Raw genomic sequence first — 25032 nt, 5'->3', positions numbered from 1 at the left:
AACTAAATAGAAATCAATTTTTTCTGATAATAATTTTTAAGCTATAATGAAATTATAGAATTAATAAAAGTACATATGTAGTTTGGTTAAAGTATATAAGAGACATGGCATTAGAGTATTGTAGTATAAAAATATAAATGTTACAAAACATTATTATTATTTCGAAACGAATGCTAGTAGACCTTCTTGTCTCATAAATTCTCAATATATGGTAGCGTATAGATTTACTTACTTGTCTTCGTATTTAATGAAAATAGTACGTATACACATTGAATTTGATATTTTTGGTTTTATGACATTCAAATCCATACTCCATACTTAATATTATAAATGCGAAAGTAACTCTGTCTGTCTGTCTGTTACTCAATCACGCCTAAACTACAGAACCAATTTTCATGAAATTTGGTATGGAGATATTTTGATACCCGAGAAAGGACATAGGCTACTTTTTATCCCGGGAAAATGACGCAATCCCGGAAATCCCACGGGAATGGGAACTATGCGGGTTTTTCTTTGACTGCGCGGGCGAAGCCGCGGGCGGAATCCTAGTGCTTTATAAATATAGATAAATTTAGGAAGAATAGAAAAAAATCTATCACGAGGCGGGACTCGTAACGGATGCGGGTTCGAGTCCCGCCTCGTGATCGAATTACATATTTCTATTCTTTATAAAAGTATGTAAGTACACATTTTTAATCAAGCTAATTTGTTTAGTCTCTTTTAGTTTTTCCTGTCTTCGGAAATTCGGGAACGTTGAGAAAACACAATTAAGGAAATTAAACAGGTAAAACAGTCTCATGAAATATAGGCGTGGTTAGGATATTGCTAAGAAAATTTGTTCGAACTAAAGATAAAGTTTGGCACAAACCGGGCTTTGTGAGCGTTAGATTAGCATAAACACGGTGTGCTCAGCGCCTCGCAGTTTACACCGATAATGTCTTTACTTAAGTAAATATCTAAATGTTCTATACTCTAACTGACAATGTATTATGCTCTTATTGTCATTTGTTTAATTACCTGATTAAAGGAAAGTTCACGTTTTTGTTTTTATTACTTATTAGATATCTGTTCCAGTTTTAGTGAAGAATTAGAATTATGATTAGACTGTTTACAATGTGTTCCTTGACATTGTTTTAGGGCTTTTAGAAAAAAAAAGCCCGAAAAATTGGATAACATGTGCCCAATCGCAATCGCATCACAATAATAGCTGTTTCTATTTGAATAACCAACGTATGGTACTAAGAAAATATATCTTATTTAGTTACAGTTTACTAAATTGATTTATCATGAAATATGCATGTGGACTTATGACATTATGGGACCTCATATTAATTATAACTATGATAGAGCAATATTTTGTAGTCAGTTAAAAGGTTTGGATAAATAAAAGAGCAATCTACCTTTCACAAATATAAAAAATACCCGTATGTCGGTAAATACAGCATAGAACCGTCGAAAAAAGGAAATTGCACTCCGTCTGAAACATACGGTTGGTCTTTTTTTATCCGGATTTGCTGTACTAGTTTCATAAACTTGATAGAGTGAAAATTGTTCGAGGTTAAAGCAATATCACTACAAAGTCGCTTCCCGCTGTCTGTCTGTATGTCTGTCTTTATGTACTTATATAGGTAGTATGCTTCTTTAAAACATCGCAACGGATTTTTATGCAGCTTGTTTGACTAGATAGAAAAGGTTTTAGGATATAATCTATTGGGTCGTAAATATAAGTTTTATACAACCCAAGCAACGGGTGCTAAGCTAGTTTGTAAATAAACTTATTTTGTAGCCAAAGTTTTGTAATAAATATCACACATCATAAGCATAATATTGACAGAATCACATAAGAAAACAAACACATTACTAACCAAATTTATCGTTAACTGATCAGTTACCTCGTAAATCATAAATTGCTTAAAATTATTCCCCTTCAGGTAATAAAGAGTCAAGAGTGATATTTGCGGCAGAATTCGACGCAACCGCGCTCCCTGACAATGGTTTCTAATGAAATTTGCCCCTAAAGTTCCTTTATTGCCAATTAGGCTGCCATCAGAGATCTTTAGCCGCATTGTTTCCTTTTACAATGATGACAACGTTTTTGGCACACATCCTAGTTAGTCTCTTTTTTATTTATGGTTGCAGATTTAGTTGCAGTTATTTGGAACTTAAGGTTTATAATATTTTAATTATTTATTAATTTCCAGATTAGACAAAGGTAGAGAGAGATAAGTCAGATAAATCAAATCATTGGCGTAATTTAATTCGATATTTTCATTATTAAGTAAAAACATTGTCAAGAAACATAATACATATTTCCAAATCTCTTCAAAATAATTTTACATCCTTATTACCTTCTCTACTCCTAAGTCCTAAACTGATTTTTTTTATATTTTCATAAATTACCAAAATGTTAGTACTTAAGCGTCAATTTTCATCTAAACCTCTAATGAAAATACAAAATTATAAAACATTCCCTGGCGACTGTGTAATATTTATTTAAAGCCTTAATTAAGGATTATAATAACGTGCAGCGAACGAAAATTAAGACCACTTTAGAATAAATTCATCACAATTTATGAGACACGACATTATTCTGTTAACCGTAAAACCTTAGCCGTTTATTAACGTTTAAGGATTAAATATGTAAGTACTTAGATTATACGGGAATAGTTGCATAATATGGTAATTTATTTTATATAACTTATAAGTCATGATTAATGTTTTTCAGGCACTGTAAAATGTATGATACTGATGACATGATACAAAAATAGATACACATTGGGTTCCCAACTTCAAAATCATACCCAATTTGTACATTAGTGTAAGTTTCTTTCAATTCTACCAAACTAAACTTTGTATAGTTAGAAAACTGTGATTTAAATAAACAATATAAAAGAATAATATCAAAACATTCATCTTCAGAAAAGAACGATACTCAAGTATATTGAGTTTGGAAGCTTTCAATAAGCTTCCAAAGAACGGCGCGTACAGACAAGGGCAAAAGTTTTAATTTTCTTAAGATTTCGTAAAAGTTCAGATTGTTTTTCTTGCTGAGAGGTGGGGCGAGCCCGGGAAGGCGGGACCAGCCGGGAGCAACAGGTCGACCCTAATCAATACGGATGCTGCGACATGCGCGGGAAATATCTCAGACGCCATCAGCCATGCGCTGTCTCCTGCTCGTATCGCTGTCAATTTTCACACCAGGTATGTCAAAACAAATCTTATGGTGTAATAATTTGCCGCTTATTTACTCTTAGGATGCTTTTGTGTGTAGATAAAACAGTGCGAATACATTTTCGTGGGTATATAAGCGTGAAAGCCGAAATACGAAAGTGCCATAGACAAAACATGGGATGGCGAACTGTCAAATTTTTTCAGATCGTATTTTGTTTATTTAGCCATTCTTTAGTTATGTTAACTGAAAGTCATTATAATTTGTAGAATAATAACGAATTATTCGTCTTTTTCCTTCTACGAAGGCAAGAAAACACTTAAATCAGACAACGATGTACACTGTCATTTATAACCAAACAAACAACAATATCCTACTTTTCATTAGTTATTCTTATTATTCAGTAGTAACTATAATTCTGTCATTTTCAATGAGACAATTAAGTAGCTCCATGGACTACTAGCATCTTACAACCCCAGAATAAAAAAATACAATAAAGAATCAAACAAGAAAATACAATAAAGAATTCTTGTTTCCAGGGCAGTGCGACCTTCTCCGAGACAGCGTGCATGTAACATCAGCAGCAGCACGCCCCAACAATGAGCTGTGGTGCTACAAATGCCATGCCGACGTGCCAGATGACAAATGTGCTGATCTCCGACACAATAACTCTGCGTTGATGCACAAATGCAATAATGATAGACGAGTGTGCATGGTGAGTCAGCAAATTTAATAGTTAGATAGAAAGTAAGTTATGTTCTGATAATTAGTATAAGATGAGAGATCAAGATATAGAATAATATTGAACTGAAAAAATCACATTTAACAATTATTGGAATCCTGCGTTAAGGATACAGGCAATGTATCAAATCTTCGCATTCCCTGAAAAACTAGAAATATGAAAATCTGAAATTCTGATACATATACGTTTAAATAGGTAGAAAGAGGTCAAATGTGATAATTTCAGTAAGCTTTAGATCGTATAGATTTAATCGTTCTAATACATATATCCAATTTCAGTTGCCTAATATGAATAATTTTCAGGTCAAACGTTTCTCATACACGACTTCTAATGAAAATTCGACAACAGCACTCAAAATGTGGGCTCTAGAGCGAAATTGTACCAAACATTGCGAGCCTGGCTGTATTGTGATTGGAGAAAGAACAAAATTATACGCCTGCACATCCTGCTGCACAACCTCCTTTTGTAATTATGGATCTGGAGGAATTAGACTCGTTCTTAATGCACTTTTAATCTTTCTCGCATTATTGACTTTAAGCAAAGATATCATTTTGGTTAGCTAAATAAAATTATACGAATTCAATTGTGTTTTATTGTGATAGAAAAATGCGTCTAAAATCATAAGTTTCAGGCAAAACGTATATCTATAACTAAGTATTGTTCAACTAAAAGGTAAAAATACTAGATAGGAATTTGATTTATAAATTATAGTAAGGTATTGTTTCTGAACAGAAGACCTTGCAGTGTATTCCATGAAAAATATTCTCACAGTCTTTGGTATTAGAGAATATTTACCTAACTAGGCTTTGATATGAATGTTAGCATATGTAAATAAGTATGTAGATAATTATAATGACAATTGAAGGGCTTGTTTCTTGCCAACGAGACAAATAGATGCCCAGTCAATATCGAAGTACAAAGAGATAATCTAATAGGTAAGAACCCAATTTACGTCAGCACAAGGCTGCGGTCATCACTGTAAGATAAGTAACTGTAAACGGACGTGGTTATTATCATTTAGCATTCAACAACAAAGATAACACTATCTATATTATATTTACTATTATATTCCGATCTACACGTGAACACACGCCATGTGTACAAGAAATAGAAAATTCATGGAGTTCTCGAAACCAATTTCAGCCAAGGTTCATCAAACACGATAAATCAATGAATACTATAAGACTGCACTACTAACTGGAATTCGCTTTGCATAAAATACATATTGTATGTACCTATAAGTAACTGGGTTGCATACAGATTACCGTTTCTCTAAGCAAGTTTAACTATGAAGATAATAAATTTAAGCACGATTAAGGACCGGTATATTCCAGGTATTCTGTATATTCTGGAAGGAACGCAGTGTAGATATTAAGAAATATCCTACTAATATTATAAATGCGAAAGTTTGTGGGGATGTGTGTGTGTTTGTTACACTTTTACGCAAATAATATTGAACCGATTACAATGAAACTTAGCACACATATAGAGGGTATCTTGGATTAACACATAGGATAGGTTTTATCCCAGAAATCTCACGGGAACGGGAACTCTGCGGGTTTTCCTTTGAAAACGCGGGCGAAGCCGCGGGCGGAAATCTAGTGGGTAATATTTTGATCAATATCATATCAATACATATGCAGTGCCTAGGTACATGTAGTAGGTCTGAATGATTTACATCCTTCTTAATGAATCCTAGCCAAATTGATTTATGGTCCCCCTAATTGGTGGTCCTCTGCATAATGAATCTATTGAAAATCGAAATCGAAAAGCCAAAGCCTGAATTCATACCGGATCAGTATTGCCATTAACTCAAGGCTTATTTTGTTGTTAATATTTTAATATCGTTTATGATCAATCTAGTAGAAGGTAGTAAGTATAGTAGTAAGTCTTTCTTCAAAATAAAATTACTTCTTTATCACAAAAGATCTTCAAAATGTAAAATAGTCACAAATGTATACCTGTATAACCTGCTCATACTGAATAAAAAGGTTTAAAGACAATAAATTAGAGGTTCTTAAAAAAACTACATTCACAGGATAATTGAATAGGTATTTGTAGGCCGATGTAACAATAAATCCTTACTTGTGTCCGCTATACGACCTTACCCTTACTTGCCCTCGAGCCTCTTAGGATTCCGTAGGAAAATTTTAAATCTACAATGTTATTATATCAGTTCAATTTTGAATCCTCGGAATTTTTGTTCGTATTTTCATGAAATACGAACCATTTACGACGCGGTTGGCGCAGTGGTAAAGTAACTGCCTACTGAGCCGACGGTCCCGGGTTCGATCCCCGGTCAGGGCAAATATTTGTGTGATGAACTCAATTATTTGTTCTTGGGTCTGGGTGTTATTATCTATATATGTATTTATTAAATATTATATTTATCGTCGCCTAGTACCCACAACACAAGCCTTAATTGAGCTTACTGTGGGACTAGGTCGATTTGTGTAATAATGTCCTATAATATTTATTTATTTATTTATTTATTTATTTCTCTAGATTTAGATTCAGACGCAGATATTCAGGAGTTTATTGTTCTCCAGTTCTCCTAGAACCTACTATAGCTAGCTAATGATTATAATATTTTAGGAATACCTAGATATTTTTCTTTCACAAATTAAAAATTAAAAACATACTAAACAAGAATAACAAAATATACACGGAACCCTTAACTAAATATTGTCATATCAAACAACACGTTAAATTGATTATTTTTCAGTCAAGGCCTCCTCGATTAATGTTTCCGAATTCATCGAAAAGCAAACAATTAGTTACCTACTTTGTATGACCTACCTACAGAAACCTTTTCAATACACTGATTCACTGTTAAAAATAACTATTACCTATATAACACACATACGATTTTCTGTACAATGTAGATATAAAAATAATTGATGGGTGCTACTCATGTTTACGGTAGGTATTATCTGATTGTTTATGTTCTACTGAATAAATTATTTCAGTCTACATTATAAAGCCTCTATCTTATTTTCATTTAATATATTTTGTTTTACGCACAGTAGGTACACTACTGAAAAACTAAACATTTGGATGTTTTATTTCTTAATTTTCATTTTTTCGAACGAATCACCAAATATTATGTTAGTAAGCGCAAAACTCGAGAACGGCTGAACCGATTTCGTTGATTCTTTTTATAAAATATTCCTTGAAGAGGATGGTTCTTATAGAGAAAAAACGTAAACATATACTACGGGCGAATCTGGGGCCGACCGCTAGAATATAACAATGCTCAGTCTACCCAAACCCACCCCTGATGAACTATCGAGGCTAGAGCCAATAATACGTAGATAGATAAGTTTGTATCAGTAAGTCCCCTTCGTGTATTTATAGAGGTAGGTACATAATATTTAAACTTATAAATAAAATTAATATTATCTTGTATTCGATCAACAAAACAGCTGGTAATTATACGTAGGTGCTACTTAGCCTAGTTCATTTTTATTTCAGTCTTATTCATCGCGCCTTTGTTTCATATTGACCTTCAAGTTAATTTACTTCACACACATACAAGCTTTTTTTTTAATATATATTTTATAGTTGAATTTCCGTTTTCAGTACCTATATAGTCACTCATAACTTCGTTGTAAATGACATCATCCAAAATAAAATATAGTCTCACCCATTTTTTTGTGTAAATACAATACAAAATATCCAAGTATATCAATTTCCTCTACAACATGATTTAAAAATAATACAACATGCGACAATCGGTATTTCCTTAATAAATTAAGAACCTATTTTTTTAACGCGCCAAAATATTCCATGACCTTCATAATATGTAAGTTGCAGAAGTATAAAAAATATAAATCAATATAAAACGTAAAAACTATAAATTTTCTCGCATTTTGGATATAAAAAAAAACAAATCTTGATAAGTTAATTAATTTATTATGAATAAACAATGCACAGAAATAAATGCAATTCGTAATTTGCGACCTAGAGCATAGTTATAAATTTATAACATCATTGGAATGAACCACAGTAACTTTACAGATAGTAGTTTTATTATTACTGGGAAGGTATAAAGGAGGACTCATGTTAAACTTAAAATATTGCGTTTATAAATACATAATATAACTTAAGACAGCTGGCCACAGTCAGCGATCACAACTTTCTTTGAGGGCTTGCCAGACTGGGAGCCAAAGCCTTCCACTTGCTTCACAACATCCATTCCTTCAACAACGTTACCGAAGACAACGTGCCTGCCGTCCAACCAAGAGGTCTTGACGGTGGTGATAAAGAATTGAGAGCCATTGGTGTTGGGGCCAGCATTAGCCATGGAGAGCACTCCAGGGCCCGTGTGCTTCAGGACGAAGTTCTCGTCAGTGAACTTCTCGCCGTAGATGGACTTTCCACCAGTGCCATTGTGGTTTGTGAAGTCACCTCCCTGGAGCATGAAGTTGGGGATCACGCGGTGGAAGGTGGAGCCCTTGTAGCCGAAGCCTTTCTCGCCGGTGCATAGTGCTCTGAAGTTTTCGCATGTCTTGGGGGTGACGTCCGCTTTCAGCTGTAAGGTTATTTATTTAATTAAAGAATATGATACACATGTTCATTCGAGTTTTAATAATTGTAGTACTGATTATATATTATAATAATAATATTATGCCAATAAGAACGGTTTGGTTTGAAAATAAATAACATCCTACTAATATTATGTTAAATAATAAAGGATCGATATGCGGATGGAAGTTTTGTTTTTCCAAACATTTCAATGAAAAAGGCGCCTCGCAACGCGCCATGTATGGGTATAGTTAATAATATTAAATTACGCCTATGCATAATACTATCACGGCAAATTCCATTAGATAATAAAACCCTATAAACGCATTAAAGGAATTGACCTTCAGAAAACAATCACGGTCATACTATGAGTTAATAATTATGACTACTTGATAGATATGTATAATTATAATAGCTACACATCATTAGATCCATAAAAAGTAATTTTTTCAGGCGAGCAGCAAGTAGTTTTTTAAGAAAGTAACTAAAACTATACAATTATAATCTTATAAGAGTAACAAGGGTAAAAGATAACTTCAAATTTTGTCCATACGTTCATACAAATAGCGTGGTCTTGCAATCACGCCGGCCGGATTGACAACTCCCAAGTAGGCAATTTGATCATAATTAACGTTTTTACAACTTACTTCGATGACAATCCTTCCCAGCGGTTGACCATCAGCGGTCACATCCATGAAGACTCGTGGTGAAGCCATTTCGCTATTTTTCTTCGACTCTTCAAGATCAACTCTTTTTTAATCACAGCACAATGACGATGCGTCTCTCGTCGATGCCGGGCGGAAATAAAAAAGACCATAGACAAAATATATGAGGTAATTTCCGCCTTACGTTCAAAAATTTATAGAGTTCTAACATACAAAGATACAATAGCATAATTTATTCATAAATACATTAGACTTCACTTATGTATCTTTAATTTTATTGTACCTATATAATAATGGCTAACAACGTCATACATGTAAATATTTTAAGTTATTTTATGCGTAAAATATTAAATATGACAACATTTTAAAACTACTTAAATCTTCTAATTTGCACTATGTATTATTTATTGTAAAATTGTTGTTTTTCACCATTTTTTCACCAACATATTTTGTTTAACGTTAAATGTATATATTTTAAAGTTAGGAATTTCTAAAGTTAACCATAGACTATAGAGTGTTATCAAACTGTCTTCATGACAGTGGAGTGTGGACTGTTCATAAAAAATTCGCACATTATTTTTCAAACTATTTGGCAATGACGTTTGCGAATTGTGAGTTGTGACTTGTGACAGCGGGAAATATTAAAAAATGAATACACAGAATTTGTAGTTGAAACATTTAATTATTGTAGTTTTGCGTTCTTCGTTGGGCCTGCGACATATCACAACATCATAATAAAGTGCTTACTAAAGGACTTATCGTGTTTGTCAAACTTTGATTAGTTTTTAGTTGCTCCCAACACAGCAAGTGCCGACAATTTTTTTTGTAAATAATTTGAAACTACACTGTATAACGTATGTTTCATCTATTTTAGAATATTTGTAGGCAGTTAGTAACTCTCGGTAGTAACTCCTGTCGTCTAGATTATTAGAAAATGAGTCTCGAATCCATAAGGTACAAACGCGGAAGTTTAGCGGTATTGGATCAATTGCTTCTTCCTTTACAAACGAAGTATATTAAAATTGAAGGTGTGGAAGATGGGTGGAAGGTTATAAATAAAATGCAGGTGAGTAACGGTGTTCATCTTGATAACACATACGGAGAATTTATTATTTGTATGTATTTTTTTTTATTTACCAAAAGATTTTTGTTATCTTCTTTTCTCATTCATTAATCATTACCAACTGTATTACACATATTTTGAGGAGAGTTATGACATACTGCAGACACATTTGTTTTTCCATTCAATTATTGACTTTTACCTGGCATTTTGCCAGTGATTATTGGCTTTTACCTTAAAGACTGGGATTATTTTAGCTTTTGTGGTTTGAGTTATGAGGTATTTATTAAATGTGACACATATTTTCAATATCAACATTCTAAGATGGGGGAATGTTTGTAGTCAGCTTTATTTTTAGATAAAATGTAGTTTTACATTCCACATTCTCCAATTCCAGCAGTTGTAATCTTTCTTAAAACAACACTACAAGGCTTTGTGTTATAAAAATAATAAAAAGGAAATAAAAGTAATTTCATAACATTTGTTTCTCATATCACATGAGTATTGAGAACCCAGAGGTTCTAACCAAAATCTTATTAAATTAAAATATTAATAAAGTTTATTGAACTTTTAGGTGCGAGGCGCCCCTGCTATAGCTATTATAGGCTGCTTATCTCTTGCCATAGAGCTCCTCAATGATAACAGCTCAGACAAGAAAGTTATGAGACAAGAGGTCAGTGTGATAACTTACACGCAACATTTTATAGTTTATACTTAAATTGATAGTTTTATTGCTAGGTTCCGTCTCAATTGACGTTGGTCAAATATAAGCATGAAGGATATCACGGAAGTATAAATTTGAAATCAATGAGTCTCAATAGTTTGAAGTTATTGTTGTATCAATTAGATTTGATGTACCTGCTGGATGGATATCAAAATTTTAAAATTGCTATGATTGTAATTTAAACTGTACAAATCACATTTCATGCCATTTTATTATTATGATTTTTTTTTTGTTATTGCATTGGTTTTATTCATAATTTTGTTCATTTAATGAAAATGGAAATGAATCAAGTAGCTTTTATCTAAAGTGGATATATCTTAAATATGAGATTACTTCCATTTTCACACTTCATATTTTAATATGATTTTTTTTTTAATTTTTCGTTCGAAATATAATAATGTAGTTTTTAAGTGTAGATCGTTATAGCGTCTGACAGTATAGTTCATCTTGGGGAATTCATCCAAATGAAATTAATTTCCCTACATGAATGATGAAAAAATATTTTGCGGTTTTATTATACTGTCAGACATGTTTTCTGATCTCCGTTTCTGTTAAATGAAATTTTCACAAAACTATCTTATCTGTAATCCAACAAAGAGAACTGATTACGCAATGAACGTGTGGGTAGCACTCGTCTTGAGATTAAAGCATCCTTTTATCACGACCCCACGCGGCAGTCACGATAAACGCGCCTGAAGCATAATAATAAATTAATTATAATAACTAGATTTCCGCCCGCGTTTTCAAAGAAAAATCCGCATAGTTCCTGTGGGATTTCCGGGATAAATACTAGCCTATGTCTTATTCTGGGTCTTCAGCTACCTACATACCAAATTTCATTGTAATCGGTTCAGTAGTATTTGCATGAAAGAGTAACAAACATCCATCCATCCTAACTTTCGCATTTATAATATTAGTAGGATAATATCCACTTGCATTGATAACCAACACGGTTATGGCTGCATTATATTGCTAATTATGGCATAAGACACTAATGCAGTACTTATATAGTTTCGTTTCAAGGGCAAAGAGACAAGTACTTTTATAATCAGAATCTGTTAAAATAACTGGCTGAGTTATACAAAATAGATAAAGGGGAGACGTGACGTAAATAAAAATGATAATCTTATCTACTTCTTATAATATAGGTATTATAAAGCAGTGAAAATTCTGTTTGTTTGCTTGAAAGATATAATCTCGGGAACTATTTTTTCCAATTGAAAAATTGTAGTAAGTAATTCGTGTTGGATATTCCATTTCAAAAGGACGGTTATTACTTATTAGATTATCTATAACACGCTATGGCCAAAAGAAACGAAGTTGCAATGAAAAAAGTGTTTAAAATACACTAATTGACCTGTGTTATTTTTTTTTTCGGAACGTCAGTTAAAAATAGCACTGAAGTACCGTAGGCGGCTACTCAGCACATTACAAATCTGCAAAACAGTCGTAGGTATTGCAGGTATTTTTGTGACACGCAAAAGAATCTCGTCGCTCGTTGAAAAAAAAAACAAAGCTTATGTATAAACTTTTATTACAATGGGCTTTTACAATACATTGCGGGTCATACAATCTCGTGTTTAGAGATTATGGACCTGAAAAACATAAACATATAGGATACATATAGGAAAATAAACCATCTGATAAAAAACGAGGACGTGGAGGCTACAGTATGTTTGCATACTTTAATATATGGATTACGAAAACATATATAGAGATGGATTTGACATTTTTTAAATTTATATCCACTTCCGTATAAGTGAGACTATATTCATGTAAGCATTAATTTCTCTTTAAAGTTAATTTTTATTGCTACAGCTAAAGACGCCTGATAAAAATCTTGGTGCAGTGCAATACGCCCGATAGCCTACTTACCCGTAAGAAATCGATCAATGAAACGTATATATAGAATGCATTTGCCCCATATCGCACAAGAACACACGGGATTTCTCTTTATTGCGCATGCACACTTATTTGCACAATGCAAATAAATGCTAAGCGTAAATAAGATAGTCACTTCAAAATAAAACTGAAAATTCCCAAATATTGTACAAATATTAATTCTTCATTTTAAATATAGTTTAGTAAAAAATATTTTACTTCGATTGGAATTTGCAAAACTCCTCAATTGCTCGCATAGGATCTAAATCAAATCAAAATCTGTACCCATAATTAATGTGACCGTTCTTACAGCGTGTAATTGTATGAAAATAACCGTGTCTAATATCAATTTCAGATAGAAGGCAAACTCAATTATTTGGTGTCGGCGCGAACAACAGCTGTGAACATAAAAGTGGCAGCCGATGAGCTGATAAGCTTGGCCAATTCGCTGAGTGCTGATGAGTCTGTAACACCTGAGGAATTTAAAGAGAGGTACCTACGTGTTTGTTTGGAGATTCTATGATGTTATGTGTCCTCTAGATAAAACCCAAATAACTATGTTTTTGATGACATTTATATTTAAAAATATATATATTTTTAAACTATTGTATAGCTTCTATCGCGGGCCTTGGGCGCGGGGACCGAATCGAGAAATTCCGTCACGAAAAAACCTCACGCTCCCCACTCCGACGGGCGCGGAGGTGTGGCTTGAAGGCATGCTATGCAATAGCTTTACCGCGGCAGTCCCCGAGTGCCACACGTCTTTTTTTCTTATTATTGAATAATATGGGGAGTGCTCTGAGGAATTGTTTCACCTACTACCAGCCGCACAGTTCCACCACCGGACCACACGCCGTAAAAACCAGTTCCATCCGCACCATCTGGATGGTTGGCGCTCCACCACTGTCCGCTTCACCCGCAACTTCCTTCCGCGTACGGTGAAACTGTGCGATTGAACGATTTGCCACCTGCGGTGTTCCCGAACAACTACGACATTGGGGCCTTCAAGAAAAGAGCTTATTTGTCCATAAAAGGCCGGCAAAGCACCTGTAACACTCCTAGTGTTACAAGTGTTTATGGGCGGTGGTGACCACTTAACATCAGGTGGCCCATCTGCTCCTTTGCTTGCTCTGACATAAAAAAAAAAAAAAATGTAATAATGCATATTGTGGATTGAATGTGATTTTACGGTCAAAACGGTATTATAATAAGTAACTACATTCTACTACCTTTTTATCCCGCTGCGGCCGTTCCCAAAAACGTAAATTCGTGTATTTTTAGAAAATTTATCATTTTTAATATTTTTTTTAAGTTAGATCAACAACAGAGTAAGTATTTTACTTTGTAATATTATATAATATTTAATGTACAAACAACACAATCTTATTTTTATCGAAAAATGCATATACTTATATGCTATAATTTTCACTCATATCATGATGCGCAAATATGTACGTTCGTTCTTTCTTCTCGCTCCAGCGATTCAATCGAATGCAATTACGTAGAGCTATAACCTATATATCATGGACTTTTTATCAAACAAGGCCGCGGGATAAATCATTAAATTATATAGAGCATCTAGCACATCAAGCAACGCCAATAAATAAATGTCTTTTCAATGAACAACTAACATGCGCAACTCTAGCTTTATAATAATTTATTCTATGATAAACGATGCAAATATTGATAAGCAACGTAAGTACATAAGTCGGTGACGAGACGACATCATTTTGTTATTATTACATTTTATGTATAATAAAAAAGTAATAACCATCTGTCGGTAAATAAAAATGATTTATATATGAAAAACGTATTGGGAGATTTACTAATGTAATCGAATTCAAAATAAAGTTTATAAGAAAGTTTCAAATGTATTTTTCTAACTGACCGTGAACGTTCGTCTGAAAGTGTGTTCGTGTTTAAATCTTAAAAATGACTTAACCAATTTCGATGAGACTTATAAATAAAATGGTTTTGTCAATTTAAAGAAACACTTCATAATTGATAATAAATTGTATCGAGTTGAATTAAGGCTTTGTTCATTGAAAATGTCAAATACCCCTAAGAAAGTAAATATTGTGTTTATTAACAAAGGCCTATGTGGACGAGGTCGCTGGTGATAACTAGTATGTATGGTATGATCGCGAACCATCTGTTTAGACGTGGTTTTAAAGATTACGATAATCACCTAAATTCTTTCGACCTTCAAAATGTAAGAGATTATGCTCAAAATTGCAATTAATCGGAATCAGATAATTTTGACTTTAATATTTATAGACTTGTCGTCAACTCGTCAATATAAATATTCAAATACATATATACCAACATACAATACAAAGTATTTTATACCATGTTGCAGTTCTTCAATACAAATGAGTCACTTGTTTTCTGAGGTCACCCATCTTATTGCAAATTATAAATGTCAAGTTACAAGTTACATATTATGTATTTAGTGTATTTTCACATACATTATTCTAGAGGTGAAATTACTTATTAGTTATTCCATTTAAAAGCGTAATATTTTTTTAGTTTTAGCTTTTTAATGATAAAATCAACAGCGTACATATTTAAACTTTTATTACTTTATCTAATATAAACTTAAAATATTAAATTTTTGAAGTGAAAATTCTTAAGGCCTGTTTAGAGTTAAATTTCAAGGTCGCATCATGGCAATACCGTCACGTCCTTAAGGCGACGATTTTATTATCTTTGAATCTTGCCAAAGAAGTTCACTTCTGACATGTATGCCAAAGAAGTTTCACTTCTGACACACACTCTTTTTTATTGTTTTAAAAGCGGCAAATTTAAAATAAAAACCACAAATTACAGATTCATAGCGAGCATCGAGGGCATGTTAGCCAAGGACATAGAGGACAATAAAGCGATAGGCAGAAACGGGTGTGAGGCTATACTCAAGAGTTTAGAGGGGGACGGGCTTGTGAGGGTGCTCACACATTGTAACACTGGCTCGTTGGCCACAGCGGAGTATGGGACTGCGCTGGGGGTTATACGCTCGTTGCATGCTGCTAAACGATTGGGTGAGTTGTCTACACTTATTATAGAGAGGAAATATTTCATTGTTTGTCGGTTTGCATTGAATACCCTCCGAAATTATTTGATGTTACTGGAATAAATTGCTTTACGTTTTCATTAAAAGGTTAGAATTTAGATGACACTTTATGACAGTGTGAAGAAATTAAATTGTTTCTCTGTGAATTATTGAAATCACTATTCCTTATTAAAGATGGAAAACAGATAATTAATTACAAAATTGATAACAAACTAACCTTAATATTTTACATTAATTAAATAGTAATGTCTTATTTCCATGATAAATGTTATATTAAATTATCAGTGCCAAGAACTAATTCAGCCGCTGTCTTATAAGTTGTACTGCAGCCAATTTTACATCATTTACACGATACTGTTGATATTGACTAATTACTTTACATTCTTGGCATTAATACTGTTTAATTAAATGCCTAAAAACAACATTTATTATGACAAGATATGTTTTCATTGAGATTGTTGATGGTTTTATTAGTATAAAATTTGTTTGGAGTTTCAAATAGTATCAAATTCGAATCATGTTACCATGAATGTTTTAATGACTATCACTATGTTTTCTGTATTATCTGTTTCAATTCTTCTCATTAATAGTTTTTGAAACTTTCATTCGAAATGCTCTTTTCAAAATATCTATAGCAATGAGATATTCTACTCCGGTTAAAAGTAGCCTGTGTTATTCTCTAGACTGCTGACTACTGCTTCTCTTGACTATCTGCAGACATAAAAATCATATAATAAAATCGTTCCATTGCGACCTGAAGGAAAGAAACAAACACACATATCTAATGCTAGCGGTCCGCCCCGGCTTCGCCCGTGGTACATATTTCGCAATAAAAGGTAGCCTATGTTCTTTCTCAGGGTCTAAAGATTATCTGTGCCAAATTTCATCAAAATCGGTCCAGTAGTTTATGCGTGATAACCATACATACATACAAACCTTTCCTCTTTATAATACATACTAGGTTTCCGCCCGCGGCTTCGCCCGCGCAGTCAAAGAAAAACCCGCATAGTTCCCGTTCCCGTGGGATTTCCGGGATTGCTTCATTTTTCCGGGATAAGAAGTAGCCTATGTCCTTTCTCGGGTATCAAAATATCTCTATACCAAATTTCATGCAAATTGGTTCAGTAGTTAAGGCGTGATTGAGTAACAGACAGACAGACAGAGTTACTTTCGCATTTATAATATTAATATAAGTATGGATTAGTATAGATAAGTAAGTATATGTACATATCACACAATTTTTCATATACATTTTCTATTCCAGAACACGTATACTGCACGGAAACGAGGCCGTACAACCAAGGAGCTAGGTTAACTGCCTATGAGCTAGTTCATGAGAAAATACCAGCTACCCTCATTGTGGATAGCATGGTTGCTGCCCTGATGCATGTTAGGAATATTGGAGCAGTCGTTGTGGGGGCTGATCGGGTGAGATAATATTTTTTTTCTTTATGGCATTTATAAACAGATATTGTTCAACATCAAAGCCTTTCCCATTTGCGGTTTTATAAAATGCATGTTGAACAAAATCATGATGTTCTTTTTGTTGTTCATGTACATATTTTATTATGTAGTAGTACCAAGCAATTGCTTGGTTGCATAATAAAATATGTAATACGTTAGAATTAAGATCATAAATAATTAATCTTCCAATATTATCCCTACTTAATATTATAAATGCAAAAGTAACTATGTCTGTCTGTCTGTCTGTAACGATTTCCCGCTTAAACCTCTCAACCGATTTTGATGAAATTTGGCACAGACAATCTTTAGACCCTGAGAAAGGACATAGGCTACTTTATTGAGAAATATGTACCACGGGCGAAGCCGGGGCGGACCGTTAGTTCATTATAAAAATTACAAACCAGCTGTCCCAGCAAATGATCCGCCAATTGCTTATTGCTTTGAGGTATAAAAATGGTTTACAAATTACAATACATAGTAAACGTAACATAAAATTCCATAAAAAATAATCAAGGTCTATTTCTAGGTTGCAGCGAACGGTGACACAGCAAACAAAATAGGAACATACCAAATAGCGATAGTAGCGAAATACCACAATGTGCCTTTCTACGTGGCTGCTCCATTTACTTCCATAGATATGAACATTTCTTCCGGAGATCGCATCAAGATTGAAGAGAGGCCGGAAAATGAAATGACACATATTGGTGATAGGAGGATTGCTGCACCAGGTATTTACATTATATTACATTATATATCCATCATATAAATAATAATTAAAATTAAGAAATTTTAAATAAAAAAGGTCTTTGATTGATGAAAACAACTTATCAAATCTGAATACTGAAAATTATTTTCAAAATTCGCTTTATTTATTACAAATTACGAAGTATCAAGATATAAAATACACAGTTGAATTGGGAATTATTACAGTTTTTAATTCGTTTATCTTTATACTGCAGAAAAAACCTTTCTTCGTAATAGTTATATAAAATTTATTTTATCCTCAGGTATAAACTGCTGGAATCCATCCTTCGACATAACACCTGCTTCTCTGATCACTGGCATTATTACGGAAAAGGGTGTCTTCCCTCCAGAAAACCTGAAGACATTATTTGCTCAACAATCTAATAGGCCTATTATTTCATAATTATATAAACGAACAACTGATAAACTATAAGTTCCTCATAAAATGAATGTAAACATAAGAAAATTGTATTTATAAGGCTTTTATAACTTTTGTATGAATGTAGTAAGTGCTAAAATATCGAGATTTGTTTTGATGATATTATTATTGATTTATGCATATATGCATGCATCTGCCAAATTTAAAACATGTAATGTTATTCGTGTACATATTTTTGTGTAACAAATAAATTAAGCATAAAATTTAGTTTGGTTATAAAGTCGTTTTATTTTAACCTATTATGTACCTATCTGATAACATCTGTCAACAAAAGGATTGAGTAAATAAATTTTCTGATGATTATTATGAGCAGTATCACATTTTTAATCTTTATAACATTGTGTGGAGTTGCTAAGCAGGCAAAAAATCTTGTGAGGAAACTATTGGAATACAAATGTAGCGGTCCGCCCCGGCTTAGACCCTGGTACATGTTTATGTTTTCTTTCCATAAGAACCATCCTCCTACTTCAAGGAATATTATAAAAAAAGGAATATCGAAATCGGTCCACCCGTTCACGCGTGATGCCGTGACGTGACCAAGGAAAACGGGTTTCATTTTTATATAATATTATGTAGACCACTTATGGCAAAAATGTTAAGTATGTACCTGCAAGTATCGAGCACAGGTCGAATGAATGAATTTATATCAGTAAAGGCCTGTTTATGGCCTTCGCGATCCCAATAGAGTATAGTCGAATACAAAACCTCCGCCATTTTTGAAGTCGGTTGAAAATACAAAATCAAACAAACTTTTTTACTTCTTATGTTTACGAAAAACAGTTTTTCATATCTATGAATAACAACGTTTTTTATATTTATTTAAGGGCCGATTTTTCAATCGCGAGATAAACAGTCTAATAACTACCCCTCGAATAGATTTATTCAATTATTTATCTAACTCATTACGGCTCGCCTATTTTTCAATCGTGATTTATTTGATGAATAACTATCTGACCAAATATTTCCATATTGGCAGCACTGCTCTCGGAGTGGCGAAACAAACATATTAAATTAGTCAGGTTAGAGCGGGATAGAGTCAAATCTTGCAATTTGTCAACAACCGTCATTATGACTCACGTCAGGAGTGCACTTGTCTTCTATGATTGTTGATTGTTGTTTTGATTCGAGTAAAGAGTTTGGTTAAATTTGTGTTTCAATTTATATATTTTACGATGGAAACGACATACTTAAAGGCAGCGTTCGGCAAATTTTCAATGACATGGTCATCAGTACTATCAAAAACATCAATTTCAATATGATTTTAATTGATAATAATTATATAGAAAGAGGTTTAATTGTTAATAATTCTACGCTCTATGTTATGACATACGAAAATATCTCAAATTTGACGCGTCAGTTGTCAACTCAAACGCCTAACAGTCGAATAGCGCGCTATCTGGCCGTTGGAGCGGCAAATAGATTTATTCCTCAAATAACGTAGTTATTCGATAGATAAGTCCTATTCGTCTATTGAAAAATTGAATATTTTGTTAACTGAAGAATAAAGTCTATCTAGCTGTTTATCTGGGCATTGAAAAATCGGCCCTAAATCACAAATATAGTATCGAATGCAGATATTCATGATTTTATTTAAATAATAAAAAAGATACATTTTATCTGTGATTATAACCTATCAATAAATTTACTCTATGTAATTTGACTGTTATTCTTTTAGTTCACTATTTTGGAAGTACATAAATATGAAGATTGAACTATAACCTATTTATTATTTTAATCGGGTTATAAACCATCATAATTGAAATAACTAAATCATAATACGTACAGCATTTTTTACCTTAAATATATTAAATTGAACGCATCCAATTTCTCGAAGCATAGACATTGTTTATGAACGCACTCTCTTCGACATAATTCCAATATGTCAGTCAAGAGATGGCGAAGGACGGAAATCGTTTTTTTATTTGATTGTTATGTTTAAAGTGTGAAGAAGTTAATATTCTTAATTAAAAATGAGAATGTTGAATATAAACGGAATTGTTTTTTATTTATAACATAGAAAAAGTTATGTTTTTAGTGAATTCGTTTGTAGGGAAAGAAAATCATTGTTGTTATTTGTTTCAACAAAGCAAGTCTATGATTACAAGTAAATTTTAACATGAATTAATTTACGTGCATTGTGTCTTAAGTTTATTTATTGTGAGAATTATTTGTTGTAATGTAAATAAAAAATATTGTTTGCACGCGCATGCGTTTTTATCGAAAACAGACAAAGGTTTTGTGTAGTTTGAAAATCAGCTGTGTGTGCAATGACTTAGTGATACCAAAAGTGTGTGTTTTTAAGCGACAATGTTTAGTGAAATTGGATACACAATTTTTCTACTACTTGCCCTGCCATATATAGAAAGCGGTAAGTGTTTATATCCTTATAGTATCAGTTTATACTGGTAGATATGTATTGGTGCCATTATGAACCAATTTGATGAATCAACTTGTTTTGTTGACTGTACAATTCGGAGTATCGCAGATTTGACTCAGCTAGATAATACTTGAATTATTTTCTTATACTTCCCTTTCTTATCATAACAATGCAAATGAATATGAATTGCAAAATACAAAATAAACATGTATTTCATAATACAAAACTATCAGAAACATTCCATAATTAATACATTAAGCCCAAACATCCCTACGTTTATAAATTATCATGATGTTTAAAAACAAATTTTAATCAAGATTTTTTTAAATATAGGTTATATGTTCAGTAAATATATCTTTATTCTGTAACTTATTTTGAATAGTTAGTACTCAAAATAGTACACGCAAGCCATAGTTTCTATGTACCTTAAGTCTTTTAATATCTTAGTTGTATAGACAAATGTTTTCTTTGTCATTGTTTACATTAAGCTAAGATGCCATGATGAGCCAGATGATGTCAGTTTCTTAGCAATTGTGAAATTGAGTCAGAGTCACACAAATTATAAAAAGTTTCTAGATGTAAGTATCATTAGTCAACTAAAATAAGCTATAAAAATAAATATTTCCATGTATTTCACACATTGTAATATCTATAGTTAGGTCCAAGATAAATAACTGTGTGCCATGCAATATGCACAAATGTGAAATGTACCAACAACATTGTAAAACCAGATTATTACAAAATTTCAAATATTTTTAGTTGCTCACAGTTTTTGCAAACAGGGTGGGAAAACTTTATCGGCCGCTTTGTAATTGACAATATATGTTTAACAATAGCAGTAAATATGTTAACTAATTAGTAATTATTAAATATATTAAATATGATAATAACAATTTGCTTTGAAAATAACTTTGTTTTTAATTAAATGGACTTTTTATGATTAATTATCCATAAATAAAAACAAAAGCAATGGTACATTTTGGTGTAATTTCAGTAACATATATTTCTTGATTTTATACCTAGTTAACAATTTACAAATATTCTTATCAAAGTATAATGTATGCATTAATTGTACATTTCAAAAACAACTTATTGATTAAGAATACAAAGAATAAAAATTCAAACTCAAACATTTAATTATTAAATTAGACTTCTTCTAGAAGCACTTTTGAATCGTCTTAAGATAATTTTAAGTTATTTGAACTATAATATGACCAATATTCATGACCACTATCCATTCACTATGAAACTGTTTTTTGTTAGAATGCATTTCCCCTGGTTGACTTAATGCCTATAAATATTGAATCATACCTCTTTGATTTATCCTGAGGAAAATAATAAAAAATTCTTTTGTACGGTTTGCAACTTACATTATTCAGAAAGCATTGAATGTGCTAATGTTTTAACTATCAACTATGGTATGCTTACAAAGGTGGGTCAGGGGTATGGTATATGTTACCTACAAGCAATTGTTCTTAAAACATCCAGAAGATATAAGCATTTTAAATTCAATTTAAGCCTATTCTTTAATCAAACGAACATAATTTTCCATTAAAAGTTTTAAGTATTACATATTCATATATATTAACTACATAAAGTTACACAGACCATAACCTACAAAACAACAATGAATTTTTTTCCTACCAATATGTACTTATCATGTATTTCTTTTTAATAATATTTATTTAATATTTATTTATAATTATAGCCTATTTTTTTAATATAGGCATATTTAAGAATGTAGCCCTCATGTCAAGAGTGGACACGTCATCCATCATGCAGTTCTACTTTCCCCGTCATATCCATGTATCAATGTTCAATGGGTTTAGCAAAACCAGTTCTGAATCACAGCTAACCACGCCTACGCGTCTAGATATTCGCGATCGTGATAAACCAACCGACGAACTTGGTCTCGTACCACCGTAATTATAACTGTACTAAGCGTTCGGTAATTTAAGTATCGTCTATCAATATAGCCCAAATTAGGAAGGTATCTGAGCAGTTAATGACCAAGAATGTTTGCCTCAATTGAACACGGGTATTAGTAATAACGATGTTCCGGGTTATTTGAATATTACAATGGACAGCAAACACATAGCAATATGTAAAGTCGCCATATTACGAACCGACCACAAGGGTCAGAAGGTTCCACGAAGATATAAATGCCTCCATTGAAACGGATGTCCAATTTACAAACATCCAAAGAAACCGGGAGCCGGAAACTTGCTTATAAAATAAAAACCGTAATAAATACAATTTAGAATATCAAAGAAAAGAACTCGAGACACTTGTGTTGCGTTAAACAAAGTTAACCGTTGACATCTCACGCCCGTTTTATTTTTGGGGGCGGTAATTTATTCTCGTCGAAGTCACCAACGAACTCGCTCGGCACACAAAAAGCTCCTTATATATACGAGTTCTTTGTTTTGTGTCGAGTATCGGTCAAGCGACACGATGCGCCGTCCACTCAATGTGTGGAGATTACTCTGTGTCAAGACGGCCAGGTTGCTCGCATCCTTTGTGACTAATTTTGTGGCGAAGTGGAATGACCCACATCGCGTTAAAATGTTTCGCTTTGACGCGGCCCACACTGAATATTTACAGTATCGTCTGGGTTTTTCCTACTGATAATTTTGTACGAAACATTTTGAATGTTAATTTAATATTAAAGTTTTTATCAACTTTGTTGTGTACTGTTTGATCCTCTTTCCTTATGTATAAATAAATTAATAATGAATTTGTTCATTAATTATGCGCAGACGAAATAAACGAGCGCTTTATCATGATATCAGTAATTAATTAATAATTTACTTATGTACTTAAACCCTATGTAGCAGAAAAACTGCAAATGAAAGGATAGTGTGGTTTTTGTCGAGATTTTACTGTGAAGAAAGGAACATCGTTATTAACTTCCAAGCTGCGATCAATGCTCTTGTAATTCTGATTGCATAGATCCGTCAATTGTTTCTGAAATGGAGACAAGAAGCATATCCACTCGACAATAGCAGCTCAAACAATGGCGCACAGTATAAAGGACATTTTATATAGCTAGTTAAATTAGTGAAAATAGAAATGAAAAGGCGTTTCAAATTATTCACAGGCAGGATGTAAAACTTTTTACGCACCCTTTTCTGCTTACTATCCGTAAGCTGTTTCAGGCATCCACTTAAAAACTGTACTGAGTGCGGAACAAAATAAGAGAAAATATATTTTAATTTTATTTCGAGAGAGGTTTTCCGTACTGTAATTTTCATCCAGCTAGCTATCGAACGCAATTTGTACGACTTGAAATTTGGTCTCACTTTTTTATTTTAAGTAATTAAAAAGCCATTCCAGAAACATGTTTATTCATAGACAATACAGTTTGTGCAAATTTTAATTACTTGCCTAAAAAAAAATAACACAGAATAGGTATATGTACTATGCAATGAGACGGTTGTTGTTTCTTTTGTGTGTAACAAAAAGTGTGCTATTCGAAGTGAATATTCATGATTTAAACCTCAGACGAAATCAAAAGTTATGTTCTAGTTCTGGCCATTATTTGTTTTAAATAGATACTGTCCACTGACAAGCCCAATTTAAAAATTATTAATCTGTTAATAAAATGCACTACGAATAAATTGTATGCGATGTTTATTCTTCCGTATCTCCTTAAAATCAAATATGAACCCCACTGCCTGATCCCGAAATCCTGTCTATAATCCTTTCATACTTGAAAGGTGGGTCTTTATAAAGTGTAGGCTCGGGATTCTACGAAATTTCATCCCTTTAGGGGTAACATTGAGATTGCGGTTTGCGCGGACGACACCACGGTCAACTGGTTTATATAATATATCTAGCTACATACGTATACAAGAATAACTTGCTTCGTCACTTAACGGGCTCTCAAAGCTGATCAATTAAGCGGCGTTTACATTACGGTTCCGTTAAAATTTCACCCCGTAACGTGAGACAGTGTACACTCGGTTCGTTTACGAATTTGTTCGGATTTTGGAAGTATGTATTTGAAGCGATAACTTTGAACCTGTGAATATTTTGATGCTTTGAAGTAACATTTTGCTTTTTAATATTTCAAAAGACTTATTAAAATTCGTTTTTTTTACAGCTAAATGGATCAAATTCATAAGAGTTATTATTACTCATTCTTAGATTTATTATATGTATTAAGTA

General features: G+C 32.7%; 4 protein-coding genes across 7 annotated transcripts in view; 3 read left to right on the top strand and 1 right to left on the bottom strand.

Annotated features, from left to right (window-relative positions):
• Positions 1 to 3116: 3116 nt before the first annotated feature.
• LOC149905401 (uncharacterized) lies at positions 3117 to 4494 on the top strand. Its single transcript, XM_090106013.1, has 3 exons — positions 3117 to 3201; positions 3709 to 3884; positions 4214 to 4494. Exons 1-3 carry the CDS (start codon positions 3117 to 3119, stop codon positions 4472 to 4474), a joined length of 522 nt encoding a protein of 173 aa, XP_089962139.1. The 3' UTR covers positions 4475 to 4494.
• Positions 4495 to 7806: 3312 nt separating this feature from the next.
• On the bottom strand, positions 7807 to 9265 carry LOC149905400 (peptidyl-prolyl cis-trans isomerase-like). Its single transcript, XM_090106173.1, has 2 exons — positions 9086 to 9265; positions 7807 to 8445 (listed from the first exon to the last, which is right to left on the bottom strand). The coding sequence occupies exons 1-2, from the start codon at positions 9152 to 9154 to the stop codon at positions 8017 to 8019; spliced, it is 498 nt and encodes a 165-aa protein (XP_089962299.1). The 5' UTR covers positions 9155 to 9265; the 3' UTR covers positions 7807 to 8016.
• A 405-nt stretch (positions 9266 to 9670) lies between these two features.
• LOC149905399 (methylthioribose-1-phosphate isomerase) lies at positions 9671 to 18692 on the top strand. 2 transcript variants are annotated; one of them, XM_090106171.1, is made up of 7 exons: positions 9674 to 10169; positions 10738 to 10836; positions 13124 to 13260; positions 15598 to 15806; positions 17103 to 17266; positions 17829 to 18030; positions 18310 to 18692. In XM_090106171.1, the coding sequence occupies exons 1-7, from the start codon at positions 10038 to 10040 to the stop codon at positions 18447 to 18449; spliced, it is 1083 nt and encodes a 360-aa protein (XP_089962297.1). In that variant the 5' UTR covers positions 9674 to 10037; the 3' UTR covers positions 18450 to 18692. The 2 variants fall into 2 exon arrangements, with proteins under 2 accessions (XP_089962298.1, XP_089962297.1); XM_090106172.1 differs by lacking the exon at positions 10738 to 10836 and having other exon boundaries at positions 9671 to 10169.
• A 1679-nt stretch (positions 18693 to 20371) lies between these two features.
• The window catches only part of kuz (zinc-dependent metalloprotease kuz), a 73938-nt gene continuing 69277 nt past the window's right edge, over positions 20372 to 25032 (top strand). For 2 of the 3 annotated variants that reach the window (XM_090106221.1, XM_090106219.1), the window contains exon 1: positions 20372 to 20853. In XM_090106221.1, the coding sequence (XP_089962347.1) occupies positions 20793 to 20853 (61 nt within the window). In that variant the 5' untranslated portion in view covers positions 20372 to 20792. The remainder of the gene's footprint in view (positions 20854 to 25032) is intronic. The other variant, XM_090106220.1, reaches the window with a different exon arrangement.

The sequence above is a fragment of the Colias eurytheme genome, chromosome 10 (assembly GCF_061535395.1).
Source record: "Colias eurytheme isolate Ceu_HAF_F1 chromosome 10, ilColEury1 Martin Lab GWU primary, whole genome shotgun sequence".
NCBI lineage: Eukaryota > Metazoa > Arthropoda > Insecta > Lepidoptera > Pieridae > Colias > Colias eurytheme.
Note: the sequence above shows the minus strand (reverse complement) of the source record. Positions and strands in the feature narration are given on the sequence as shown.